The sequence below is a fragment of the Lactuca sativa genome, chromosome 7 (assembly GCF_002870075.4).
Source record: "Lactuca sativa cultivar Salinas chromosome 7, Lsat_Salinas_v11, whole genome shotgun sequence".
Classification (NCBI taxonomy): domain Eukaryota; kingdom Viridiplantae; phylum Streptophyta; class Magnoliopsida; order Asterales; family Asteraceae; genus Lactuca; species Lactuca sativa.
In genome coordinates, this window is record NC_056629.2 from 56,749,993 (window position 1) to 56,763,675 (window position 13,683).

The following is a 13,683-nucleotide window of genomic DNA, read 5'->3' on the forward strand; positions in this document are numbered from 1 at the left end:
TTTTTTCAGAGTTTGAAGGCAGTTAGGTTTCTTTCAGTTGAATAGTGTTAGAATTACCCAATGATGATTCATGTGACTGGTTTACTAAATTAAATAAAACCTTGAGGATTTGAATTTTATATACTACTTTGTTAAAGGTTCAACTTTTGTAATATATCCAACGTTCAAGAACCAAAAGATTTATAGCTCAGTAGCAGCAGGTGTGTTGCTCTTCTGCTTGAGGTTGCGGGTTCAAGTCATCGTTGTGCACATAATTGAAATTAAATAGCAGATTATATTCGTCGTTAAAAAAATCAAGTCATCGTTGTGCACATAATTGAAATTAAATAGTAGATTATATTCGTCGTTAAAAAAATCAAGGTTGTAAAAAACGTTCGACATTAACTAGTCAGTGAGCTAGAGTCAAAGGATTAATCGGCTAGGAGGAGATTAATATAATCGGTCGAGTAGCGCCTAGGGATTAATCGGAAATGAATCGAGACCTAGTCGAGATTTTTACAACAGTGAAAAAAATAATAAAAAAATCCAACGTTCAAGAGCATGATGTTAACCAGGTTTTTATAAATATCTCAACCATTGTGATTTTTAGATGTCTTTTCCAAACTAGTGTTTTCGGAGCTTGCAGGTAAAATTGGTTGTTATGATATTATTGTAGGAAATATATGTTGTTATTAAAGAAGTATAAATTCAACAAACTTATTACAAAAACAGTAAAAAAATAATACTTAGTAAACTATCAAACAAAATCGGTAAATATGGATATTACAGAATGAAATAGGTACATATCGAGGCTGCAAATGCAATGTCCTAACCCTTGTCTTTAAGGATTCAACAATCTAATCAAGAGTTCTTTATTCTGTCGAAATGGCTATGCTCCCTTTATGATCCAAAAAACGGACTTGCATGAATATGTGTGGTGTATATGTTTCTGACTCTCTCAAAGTCTATTAAAAAGAGATACTTAAGTCTTTCCATGTAACAATTATCAATTTTCAATACCGAAAATAACTCTCTAAAAACTTGTCATATTCATTTACTAAGAACTAATAAGTTAGTTTAACAATTAAAAAAAATCCGTCATTAAGTGGATTAAAAAATATTTTAATACAGTAAATAAAAGCCTAAGAGCTCAAGGCTGAAAATTTTGACCATTAAGTTGTATTTAATCCAAGAAAAATTCATGTCTAATTAGGCTAATAAGTTGGATGAAGCTGAAACAATGAGAATCTTGACTCGTAATCTGAAAAGGGTCAAGTTTGTTGGATTCGATGGATAGTGAAAATCCGAAAGTAGCTTGAAATGCATTGGAATTTGGAAGAAATGGTTTCACTTGGGATAACAAAACAAATTACCATCAGATGTCAATCGAAGAAAATGTCAAATTTTCACAAGGCTTCTTCAAACGTTAAACTGGTTATTCTTTTTCTTTGAGGACTAAGGAAAATTGTATTAGGCTTGATTATACACAATAGCAACATATTTTAGGTCTAACATTTTATCTTATGCGGTGTATTTATTATGTAACATAGAACCATTTATTTTTTGTTCATTATAGGCAATATACTTTGGGTCATTTCAAAATCCGAAAGTAGATGGAAAAGCATTAGAATTTGGAAGAAATGGTTTCACTTGGGATAACAAAACAAATTACCATCAGATATCATTTATGGAAAATATACTACCTAAAATAAGAATTTATTTAAAATAACTTGTTATCATCAATTCCTAAAGTTTTATGAGAAAGTTGTGGTTGGCATGACCAAATAAATAAAGTTCGTCAAAACTAACCAAAAACTGTAGTTTTTATTTGTATATAAGTATTCGGCAAAAACAAACTGGAGGCTTTTAAAACATATAAAATCATATCAAATGACTTATCTAAAACACTTTATTTAATTTGAATGAAGTCAATTTACAAATTTATAAAGTTTGAATTTGAACTTTTTTTTTGTTCTATCTAAAAGCTAAATGTTTCTAATGGGAAGCTTTTTTTCGATTTTTTTTCTTAAATACTAAAAGGTTGAAGCTCCTAAAAACTTAGACGCCGAACACACCCCAAGAATAGTAATCTATCAATCTAAGTTTTTCCTGTAAAATCCTAACAGAAATCTTTCATAACTTATCATTGTGTATAATAATTAGTAAGATTAAAAAATATACTATTATGCTTAATTTATCAAGTCTAGTTGTTAGCCAACATACAAGTCGACAGAAATCTTGCATCCCATTAATTGTAGATGTGACCCCCCATCCACCCTCCTTGATCTACAATTTCTATCAACAAATTTAATAAATTTAAAATATGTTTTACATTACTCCAATACTAACATAATTATAATTTATCCAATTAAATCATACTAGCAACCAAAATACAGAAAATAGTTGGCGTGGCAAAATGGACATTGATACATTTGATAGTAGTACATGTTTACAACATTTGGTTAACTTAACCATACACCACACTACCTCTACTACCCCCTTATCATACAAAACTAGGGAATCTCCTCAATACATACCACAAACACAATGTCTATTTAGACATCACTTAATTTGGTCAACACAAAAAGGATTACAAGTAGACAATAATAATAATAAGGACTAGGAACCGAATACCCTTTTTGCCCCCATGAAGTCGCATTTGCGGTCACATTACTTGCAGCCGTTTTCTTACCCCTGCAAACGTTACTTAATCTGGTAAGCTATATATCAGTGTTTAATAGAGAAAGAACCGATGTGTAAATAAAGTTGTAAATAAAAAACAAAAAATTATCGATGTTTGATAGCGATTTGATGATTTTACATACCCGGCTGTCATGTACAAGCAACTGTCGTAACCTGTCCACACAAAAATCAACGTTAATTATATAATTTATTTTACTGTGTTTGACATGGATTGAACAGACAGATTTGTGTCGGACAAAATTTGATTTTCTTTTTGTCGACTAGCCCTAGTTATATATCTCTCGTCTATACAAAAAGACATAAATGTCCTCCATCGTCCAAAATAACCACCAAAAGAGGACAATGACTAGTTCTTTTGAGTGCAAAAAGACATAAATGCCCTTCCTCAGTTATATATCTCTCGTCTATGCAAAAAGACATAAATGTCCTCCATTGTCCAAATAACCACCAAAAGAGGACAATGAATGACTAGTTCCTCTGGGTGCGAAAAGACATAAATGCCCTTCCTCATCCTTATCATCAAAAATAACCCTACAACTTTTCGCCCCAAACATTAAAAGGTGGAACAAGATAGGTCTAGATCATGGTCTCTTTCCTGATCTCGTCTATGCAAAAAGACATAAATGCCCTTGATCATAAAAAATAGCCCTAAGAAAACTTACTTGGATTCTTGTTGGTTTTGACACCCGTTCCTCCAAAGCTACATGCAATGTCCGTAGCCCCGTTTTGTTGATAATAAGTATTAAAAGCATAAGACGCGTGTGACACTAAACTATCCGGTTGAAAACACGGTTGACTCGGTTGAATCGGAGAGCAATCCACATTCCCGGACCCACACGCCCAATCCAATCCATCCCTCAATTCCTTCTCACTCGCGTTACTCGAAGCCACACACCAAAAACTCCCATTCCCATTCCCATTTCCATTCCCACTTGTAAAATTCCCACCCGTATTCACATCCACACTACCCCTCCCCGTAAAATCGACATTATAAACACTTGTTTGATCCGGATAATACAATCCCCAATTCCGTTCCGATTCCAACCCTGGTTTCCGGTTTTCATTAAACAATGAAAACACATACACATCAACCGCCTCCCCTGGCTTAGCTGGCGTACCCGTGTTGTTGATGACGTGGCGGATCAGATTTGTGTTGTATGTTTGTGCGTTTTCTGGTGTGGCGGCGGTTTCTTTTGGGGAGCCTTTTGAAGGCCAACCGGTTTCGGTTACTGTGATTTTGATTGTTTTGAAGTTTAGACCGGTCAACGCGAAGTAAATTGAATCGATTTGGGCGTCGAACATGTTTGTGTAGAGTAAACCGGTGTTTGGGTCGATGATTTCGGAGGATGATTCGAAAAGGGCGTAGTCTAATGACACGTTGTTGGAGGAATCTTGGTATGCGTAGTATGGATAAGTGTTGACTAAAAAAGGCGATTGCTTTTCTGCGAGAAATTCGAGTAATGGTTTTAGGAAACCTGCGTGTTTGCTGTTGAATGCGCCGGCGGATGGAGGGTAGGATCGGGATAAAACGCCGAGGGAATGAGTGGTGGAGACTTTGATTTTGCGGTGTAAGCCGGCTTTCCGGAGGGCGGTGTAGACGTTTGTCATGGCGGGGACGACCATGGCGGAGACGTTGTTTGGGGCTTCGGTGACTTCGGCGCCGACGGTTATGTAAGTGATTTTGGTGGCGGGGTAGTATGGGAGGATGTTGTTTTTTAGCCAGGTGTCGGCGTTGGATTGGAATTGGGAGAAGGGGAGAAGGTCGGAATTGGGGATTCCGATCATGAGATCGATTCCGGTGTTGGCGAAGGCTTTGAGGACTTGAATGTTGGAATCGTAGATTCTGACGGAATTGATGTTTTGGTTTTTGATGAGTTCTACGGCTTTATCCGGTGTCGGGAGATCGTCGGCGTTTCTTCCATAGCAAATCCCAATTTTGCTTCCATTGCAGATTCCTTTTAGATCACACAAACACAAACAAGAAGAATCTTAGCATTCTAAATACGAATCAAAACAGCACATTGTTCCAAAAGAGGCTTAATTGGCACAGACATAAACACAAACACATAATGTGCATAAGAAAACATAACCAGAAACATAACAGAAGTAGCAAAAATGAATCCGAAACGCTTAAAACACCACAACAACTTAAATCAATCATGTACATAAACAGTAATGTGCATAAGAAAACATACCCAGAAGCATGAGAAGCAGAGAAGTCGCGAAGATCAATCTAAACCCTCTTACCATTCTACACCCAGATATCGATGTCACTGCTCTCTCACTCGCTTGAAAACCGAAACCCTTTGAAGTTTGAACTGTAGTCTCTACAAATACATAAATTTAACCTCTATTGAGACGTTGTAACGTCTATATTTCTCTCTCACACACAGATACGCACTGGGTTTGAAGCTTTTCGGAGCTCGATAGACGATAATGGTGACAAAACAGAGGAAGTGAAAGTACCAGGGATGAGTGTGTTGGTGTATTTGTGTCAGCAAACAGTACGAGCGAACGATAGATTACAAGTTCTTTTTTTGGTGAGATAAAATCAAGAATCGGACTTCAAATGGTTTTATAAATTGGAATCAATTGAAATGTCTTGTTTCCGGCATTTGTCCCAGAAAAAGCATGTCTGTTCCCCACGTAATGCTCGTTTAATTTATATATTTGTCAGCTTATAAAAATCGAATACAGATATACCAAATTTTAATTATTGACTATAATATTTTTTTAATAAAAACTTAAAACATCATGATCAATCTTTTAAAGATGGAGACAAAAGATCCATGGAGGGATTTTTTGAAGTTGCAAATCATATTATAAACATCCTTTGGGGAAGGGAAAGAAATTTCAGTTTTTGATTTTATAATGTTATATAAAGGCTCACTATAAATAAAAACCTTATCAATTTCTTTCTAAAACAATCTTGTAACATTTTATTTTTTTTATTGTAAATATATGTAGAGGTCTAATATTATCTTTTTAAAATAGCTTTATTTTATTTGCTATGATAAATATATATGGAGTCTAAAATTACCTCTCTAAAATACTATTATAAATATATGTAGAGTCTAATATTATTTTTCCAAAATAGCTTTATTTTATTTGTTACAATAAATATATATGAAGCCCAATATTATCTTAGCAAAAGAGTTTTTATGGAGAGAAATGACTCTAAGATATAATCAGTTATAGTATTGTATTGCAGTGATCCCTCAAAATGAGATGTTCGATGAGGATAGACAACAATATGTTGAGTCACAAGGATGTGGGACATCGACTATGATATCATGTAAATATATATGGAGTCCAGAGTATTCTCTCAAAAAGAGTCTTTATGGAGATAATGGTGACTCCAACGTATATAGTTATTATAAGAACGTGTGGCCCCAATGTGGGATACATTAACAGTTACAAAACTGTTTTGCTTTTAATCAATTTTAGAATGGGAAGCTACAAAAAAAATCTCAATATTTCGGCTCTATTGACAGAAAATCCACCACTTATTATGATTATTATTATTATTATTATTAAATTATTGAAACCGGTAAACACTTGCAAAACAACTCTTTGATGGGTTTTATAAGTTACAAAACTATATGACTACAAAATTTCACTTAACACTTAAAGACATATACAACCTAAATGATCTATGTCATACACTTTGAATGTAACATACAATGAACGATAAAACTAACATGGACCCTAATGATACCTTAGTATAATAAAAAAAATACAAGAATTAGGGTTACATACCTTTGATTTGTTGTAGTAAACAAATCACTATAATCTCTTGTGTTTGTTGGTCTTGGAAAGCTTAGCACCAAAAGGATGATACCTCCAATGGCTCACACCCAAAACCATAAACCCTGTAAGAGGAGGAGAGAGGATATGTAACGTCCCAAAAATCACGATAAACTTTTTCATTTTCATTTAGATAAAATCATCATTTTCATAAAACCTAAGTCACAATCATAAGCGTCAAATACAAATGTCCCAAAAATCATAGTATCCAAAACAGGTGGAAATCAAAAATTGCAGAGGATTTGTACGATCAAGCCTTTGCCTTTCCTTGATCATCTCTAGTACTTGAAACAAGAAATCCACAACTGTAATCCCAAGATTAATGAGTTTCCCAAAATACCCAACATATTGGAAAATACAATTACAGTGCATGCATATAGAGTTTGTTGTCCATAACCTTAACCTAACCATCCAGGTTTGTTGACATATAGTCTCAACCCAACCATTCGGGTTTATAGGTCCACCGCACGAAGCAGTGCCTCAACCCAACCATTCGGGTTAGTTGGCTTCCAGCCTCAACCCAACCATCTGAATATGTCGACATATGTAAGTAACAATTGATCATATAATGGTCCTACATCAAGTACATAACACAACGAATAGGTCAGCTTTGGTGCCTTCGACATGCATGCATAGTGAGAAACCCACCTCAAACCAAGATGATAGTTGAAAAGAACGAAACTTTGAATATCAACTCTATAGATCACCTATACATCAAAAGAAATGTAACGTCCCAAAAATTAGAAATAAAAATTTCATTTTTATTTGATTAAAACCATCAACCTAACGTTTCATACAGAACCATAGTGAAAATTATAGTATGGCAATATTCATCCGAAATACATCAAGTCAACCAAATGAGGAGCATCAAGTGTGTGTGCGATGCGACCATCTTCATCTCTTCCCCCTCAAACAGGAAGTACCTAAAATATAAAATGAAAAGCGTAAACACAAAGCTTATTGAGTTCCCCAAAATATTGCATGCCATACATAGCATTCAGCATAAAGTTGAACCGGTTCTATTAATTTCACCCCCAAGTCTATTTAAACTCATATTCCAACTCAAGGTTGAACCGGGTCTATTTCAACTCATATGTCAGCTCAAAGCTAAACCGGGTCTATTTCACCCCACATGCATAAAGCAATCATGCATACGTGCATACAACAAAAGTCACAGAGACAACAAGCACATCAATCCTAGTATCCTACAGTAAAATGAGCAAATCACCTCGATCTGTTTATAACAAAGTACACAAGTTGTTGCAGCTGGTAATCACCCCAATAAGTATTCAAACAAAACCCTAATTAATAATTATGTCATAATTCATAACCGGGGTCCCAACTCATCATCCTCAACCTCTAGAGTAAAATACTATTTTCCTTTTCCTTACTTGGCCCAACTAGTTTGGCTCAATAACTTTATAGTGCCCTAAGGCCCAAAAATGGCCCAACCCATAAACCTAAGGTCCAACTATGTCCCAACAGATACAAAGCCTAAAATCCAACTAAGGCCCAAAGCCCAAAAGAAGTTCAAGTCCGAAAAGGACCCAAAACACTAAAAATCCAATTCACAGCGTACGCCTTGCATACTCCTCGTACGCGCAGCGTACGAGCGTTGACCCGGAAAATAGGCGTTTGAGCTAATACACTCAGCGTACTAGAGAGTACGCCCAACATACTCGCCAGAGGGCCAATCCTCAAATTTTGAATTAACCACTTAAGCTCTTAACGTCTAAACTTCATATCTACCTCATTTTAAGGTCTTAACACATAAACTTGGCAACTTTACAATTTTGCATGGCTTAATGGGACCCAATACTCGTTTTCGGCCATTAAGACCCATAATAAGAGGTCAATCTCTTGCATGGTCCAATATAACACACCAAGATGGCATTTTTATGCACGAGGGACATCAGAGAGGCTAATATCTAGCATTCCTAACTCCTGAAGTGGCTCAAACTCACAAGGAGGACTCATGGGGCCAAAATATACCAAAAAAAGCCCTAAACTAGATTTAGCAAATGGATTTATGAAGGTAGAAGCTCTATACCTTAGAAAGCTTGCAAAGTTGATGAAGACTTTGGATCTTCTAGATCCAACTCCACCACTGCTTCACCAACCAGCTTCACCTTCTTTAAAGTACCCAAAACACCACACGATCACAACAATTGCTCACAAACACTCAAATAGAGGCTAGGGTTTCGTTCTCAGTGTTCAGAGGGATAGAGGTTGGTCATATGAAGATATAAGAGCAACTTAAGGTGTTTAAATAGGTTTCAAACCCTATAAATTAGGGTTTGTCCCAGGTGGCTATATGCCCAACGTACTCCACATACGCATGGCGTACGTGGATGCCTCCACGACCATCTTTTCAGCCCGGTATGCCCAACATACTGGCTAGGGACCTAAATGCAAAAAGGTTTTAAGTTTGAGGGAAAAAGAGAATTGCCTTAAATTTGAATGTTATAAGAAAGGACCACATCTCAATCCACAAACTAATTACTACCCAAATTACCCTACATGACCTAAAGTCGAACTTGGTCAAAGTCAATGGTAACCAGTCAAAGGTCAAAAACTCAAATATCCACAGAGGCTGAGTACGCCCTACGTACTCCATCTATATGCATGGCATAGATTCCCATCCCTAATTACAGGGGTCAAAAATGGTACGTATCTCTAGGTGCGCCTTGCGTACTCAGCCGAGTCCCAATTTCCTCATTAAGTGCTTATTCCCTTTAGGACTTACATCCAAATCTCAGATCTAACCCCAAATAATCTCCATAATCATAAAGTTTCCAACTATATGACTTTACATGGCTAGAAAGTGTCCAAATCTAAAACCCTAACTTATCACAAGATTTTAAGCCCCATGCCTCATGCATGAATGAATGGAAAGGATCAAGATCATATTTTTGACTCCATGCACTTCAAAATGTCTGAAAAGTCTACTCATAAGGTCTGGAGTAGCTCATACTCAACTACACCACGATTATGGGACCAAAATGCACAAAAACATTAAAACTAACAAGATCTACTAAAGTATTCATCGAGTTCATAACTTTATACCTTCTGGATGTTGCTAAGGATATGTAAGGTCCAGATCCACAAGGCTTGAAACTACTCAAGTGCTTTCCAAGAGCTTCTTTCCTTCAAAGATGATCACAAAACACTAAAAAGGCTCAAAACTTCACAAATGGAGATTGGGGTTTACAAGGGGTCGTTTGAGAGGATGGAGGCTGAAGTTGGAAAGGTTTATGAGAGTTAAGGTTGTTTAAATAGGGCTCAAACCCTCAATATTAGGGTTTACACCCTAGCCGAGTACGTCATGCGTACTTTTCAACTACTCCCTACATAGTTCATTAAAGTCCTGCCACCTTTTATCCTTCTGCGCAACGTGTAGAGTCTATCTATGTCCTGCGTAGACTTAAAACTCACCACAAAACTTACCAATTTAAGAATGGATTTTACCTAAAATAACCGGGTGTTACAGGAGATATGAGAGAAATTATGTTCATATGTTTATAGGTAATGTCATGAACGAAATTGGAAGCCAAGATGTCTTATTTATAGTATAGGTAACTTGCAGACAAAACAAGATTTGAATTGATTAAATAATAGATTTAATCATAATTCAAACCATTTCCTTTTATGCAACCAAGAAGCTTACATAAACCCTAGAAGAGTTCCCAAAACCATCCATGCTTGGATGATTCTAGAATTGTCTGTTTTGTTCGACCATTGAACAATTACAATTCACCCTTGCACCTCTAATAAATTTCAATTAATCATGAATTAATTCCAGATTAATTATGATTAATAACTAATCAATTCTAAAGTATTTCACATTAACTTATTAATCATATAAATTAACAGATCAATTATTTAACAATTGATCTCATATTGATTTATTTAATCACATAATAAATCAACTATCTATTTTCAATCAATATATATTAATCATATACTATATTAACAACTTATTTTCCCATAATTTTCAATTAGTTTATTAATCATATAATAATATAATAAACCATACTTCTCTCTCCTAATATCATTTGTAGATATCTGGTCATAAGGGCAACCTAAAAAGGACTTTGCTTCTAATTACAAATGTATATAAATTATATATGAGCTAGACACCTTAATCTAATACCGTTGTATCCGGTTAGTGCCAATTTTAAGGGTTAAATTGCAAAAATAAAATAAATAAATAAATAAATAATTATGGAGGACTTATTCGTTGATAAGGTTAAAGTTTAAGTATTTTTCTGAAGATTATATATATATATATATATATATATATATATATATATATATATATATATACACACACACACACTAAATTTATTTGTAGAAATCTTAAATTTATTTGTTAAAAAACATAAAATAAAGATACCACCTATATCTCTTTCATTAAAAAAAACTCATTTTTTATTAAAAAACAATAATGATAATATATCATTTTTGGCATTTTTTGTAATTCTCTTCAATTTAAATTATTACTACAATCATAAAGATGTCATCAAAATACAATTCATGAATAGAGTTCCATGATATATATGGTCTACAAATGCACTCATTGCAACAAATCAACAAAAGTCATATTAATTATATTTAACATGTGTTTTTATAACTTCTTATATTAGGGTTATTGTTATAAAAGCCCTCATATTCACATGAAATGTATGATTATGTCATAAGTCTAAATATGTACTCATTAATGCCTAAAATTTAGGCAAGTTTTTTCATTTTGGGCTTTTTATCAGGTTGCGAAGAGACAAAACAGTATGTGAACGATGGTGATGATGGTGGATCGGAGATGAAGAATGCAAAAGGTGGGTCCGAGATTGAAACGTCACAATAATAAGACCCAAAATTTTCATTTTTTCAGTTAAAAAAACGTTACCCCAAAACTTCAACATAAATTTTAAAAGGATCAAATGTATCAAAACATTACAAATTATTAGAGTTTTCATGAAAATGCAAAACTATATCGTGTGTGCACTGCAATCACCCCTAACTCTTCCCTTTTGCACAAGAAGTACCTGAAACATAAATTGAAAACCGTAAGCACGAAGCTTAGTGAGTTTCCCCTAAATACCATATACCACACATATCAACATATAATGGGCCCCGCCCGATGAGTGTAACGGGCCCCGCCCTAACTTGTATAACGGGCCCCACCCATTAAGTATATCGGGCCTCGCCCTAACTCGCATAACGGGCCCCTCCCACTAAGTATAACGGGCCTCGCCCTAACTCTCACAACGAGCCCCGCCCAACATACAAACATACAAATAAAACAAGTAATGGCATACAAGTTACCCATTAGGCCCCACCCACTAAGCATACATACACATGCAAGAGTCACACATACATCTAGCACCCTGACATAACAAACCATGGCCCGACATTGGTGCTTACAACTCGCTAAACACAATGAGTAAGACTCACCTCTGAATCTGAACCAATAGCTGATGAGGCTCCGACTCCGAATCTCAGCTCTAACCGACACCTAACCATTAAAAAGACCATTTCTCAACATAATCCAAAATACCCAAAATACCCCCTTGGGTCAAACTGGGTCAAACGGCCAAAAATTCAAGAAGAGTCAATTCAGCTGACCACCACGTCGTGGTAGCCCTTTACCACGTCGTGGTAGCCCTTTACCACGTCGTGGTATCGAAAACGATAAGAGATTCGTGACTATCCCGCCACCACGTCGTGGTGGCCTTGCCACGCCGTGGTAACATGGTTTTCAGCAGCTTAACGCATTCAACCATTTTCTTCGATTCTAAAAGGTCTCCAACTCAGATCTGATCCATAATAGGTCTAAATGGATAAAGTTTCCAACTTTATCCAATAGAACCCTCCAAAGTGCATAGATCTCAAGTTTAAGGTCCAAAACACTACATGGCTTAAGCAATATTCACTCAATCCTTAAGATTACTTGCTCAAAGGACCCATAAAGAGTTTCTAACACCAAACATATCAGAAAAATCGGTGCTTTCCAGACATGCATATCCAATGTATGTCTTGAACACTTATGTCACAACTAGAAATTTTGTGTCTTGTAATCACTACACTCAAGTAAAATGTAGAATCAAAAACTTAAGAGCATGTATGATGCTTACTCTATGACAACAAAATTTCAATCCAATACACCATACAAGTACTACAAATAGTCAACAAGCAATTGGAAACCCTAGAAGTTCTTGTTTAGGTCCATTTTGGACTAGGACTTCCTTATTGGACTCAATGGACCAATAAGCTTCCAATTTGACTATCATGGGATTAGAACCTTTAAATGGGCTCTAATTGGACCCAATTCCATTTAATTCAATATTTTGGGTCATATTGGGCCTAGAATGAGATAGATTAATTTTATTAACCATTTTGGACCATAATTAACCTAATCTAACATAATGGGTCATAAAAATCATATTTATATTTTTTTTAGGCCAAAAATCATCCAACCTAGCTATAACATGGGCTTAAGGGCAAAAAGCCCAAAAATCTCCTCTCACCCTCCCCATGCTCGGCCCAAGCCCAAAAGAAGAGGGGAGTTGACTTTGTGAGTGACACCTCACAATTATCCAAGGGACTTCCATGCAAGAGGACTCATACTTCCATGCACCATCCTTTCACACTTCTCTCTTCTCTCCTTTCTTCTTGATTCTCGGCCGATCCCAAACACACACACACACAATTCTCCCACAAATCTCTCAAGGAAACTCCCTCCACTCTTCATCAAGATCTCGAATTTTAGAAGGTTTTTCAAGAAGATATTTCCACAAATTCTTCATCTAAGGTAAGATTATGCTTGGATCTATGATCTAGATTCTTTGTTTTATCAAAAATCTCTTTCTAATCCATGCAAAAATCATGATCACTCTCTTAGAAACTCCCTAAGTTCGAAATCAACAAGGGAAGACTTGTTAGAGCCGAAAACAACATCAAACTTCTTCCAATCTTCTCCAAAACCGAAACCCAACCCAAAGGTGAGCTTCATACCCCCTATTTTTCGGTTTTTATAAGTTTTGTGGGGGGAATACAAGCAAATGTGTAGATCTATGAGTATATGTATGTTTTGTATGATTTCTATGTTTATTTACATGTTCTTATGTGATTATGGTGTTGAAACTAGTCAAAAAGTCCTTAAAATCGAGATTTCCATTAGGATATATGAAACAA

At 35.6% G+C, this 13,683-nt stretch overlaps 1 protein-coding gene across 1 annotated transcript; it reads right to left on the minus strand.

Annotated features, from left to right (window-relative positions):
* Window positions 1-2,382: 2,382 nt before the first annotated feature.
* Window positions 2,383-5,254, minus strand: LOC111883853 (glucan endo-1,3-beta-glucosidase 13). Its single transcript, XM_023880183.3, has 4 exons — window positions 4,878-5,254; window positions 3,345-4,637; window positions 2,805-2,835; window positions 2,383-2,673 (listed from the first exon to the last, which is right to left on the minus strand). The coding sequence occupies exons 1-4, from the start codon at window positions 4,930-4,932 to the stop codon at window positions 2,535-2,537; spliced, it is 1,518 nt and encodes a 505-aa protein (XP_023735951.1). The 5' UTR covers window positions 4,933-5,254; the 3' UTR covers window positions 2,383-2,534.
* Window positions 5,255-13,683: the final 8,429 nt, after the last annotated feature.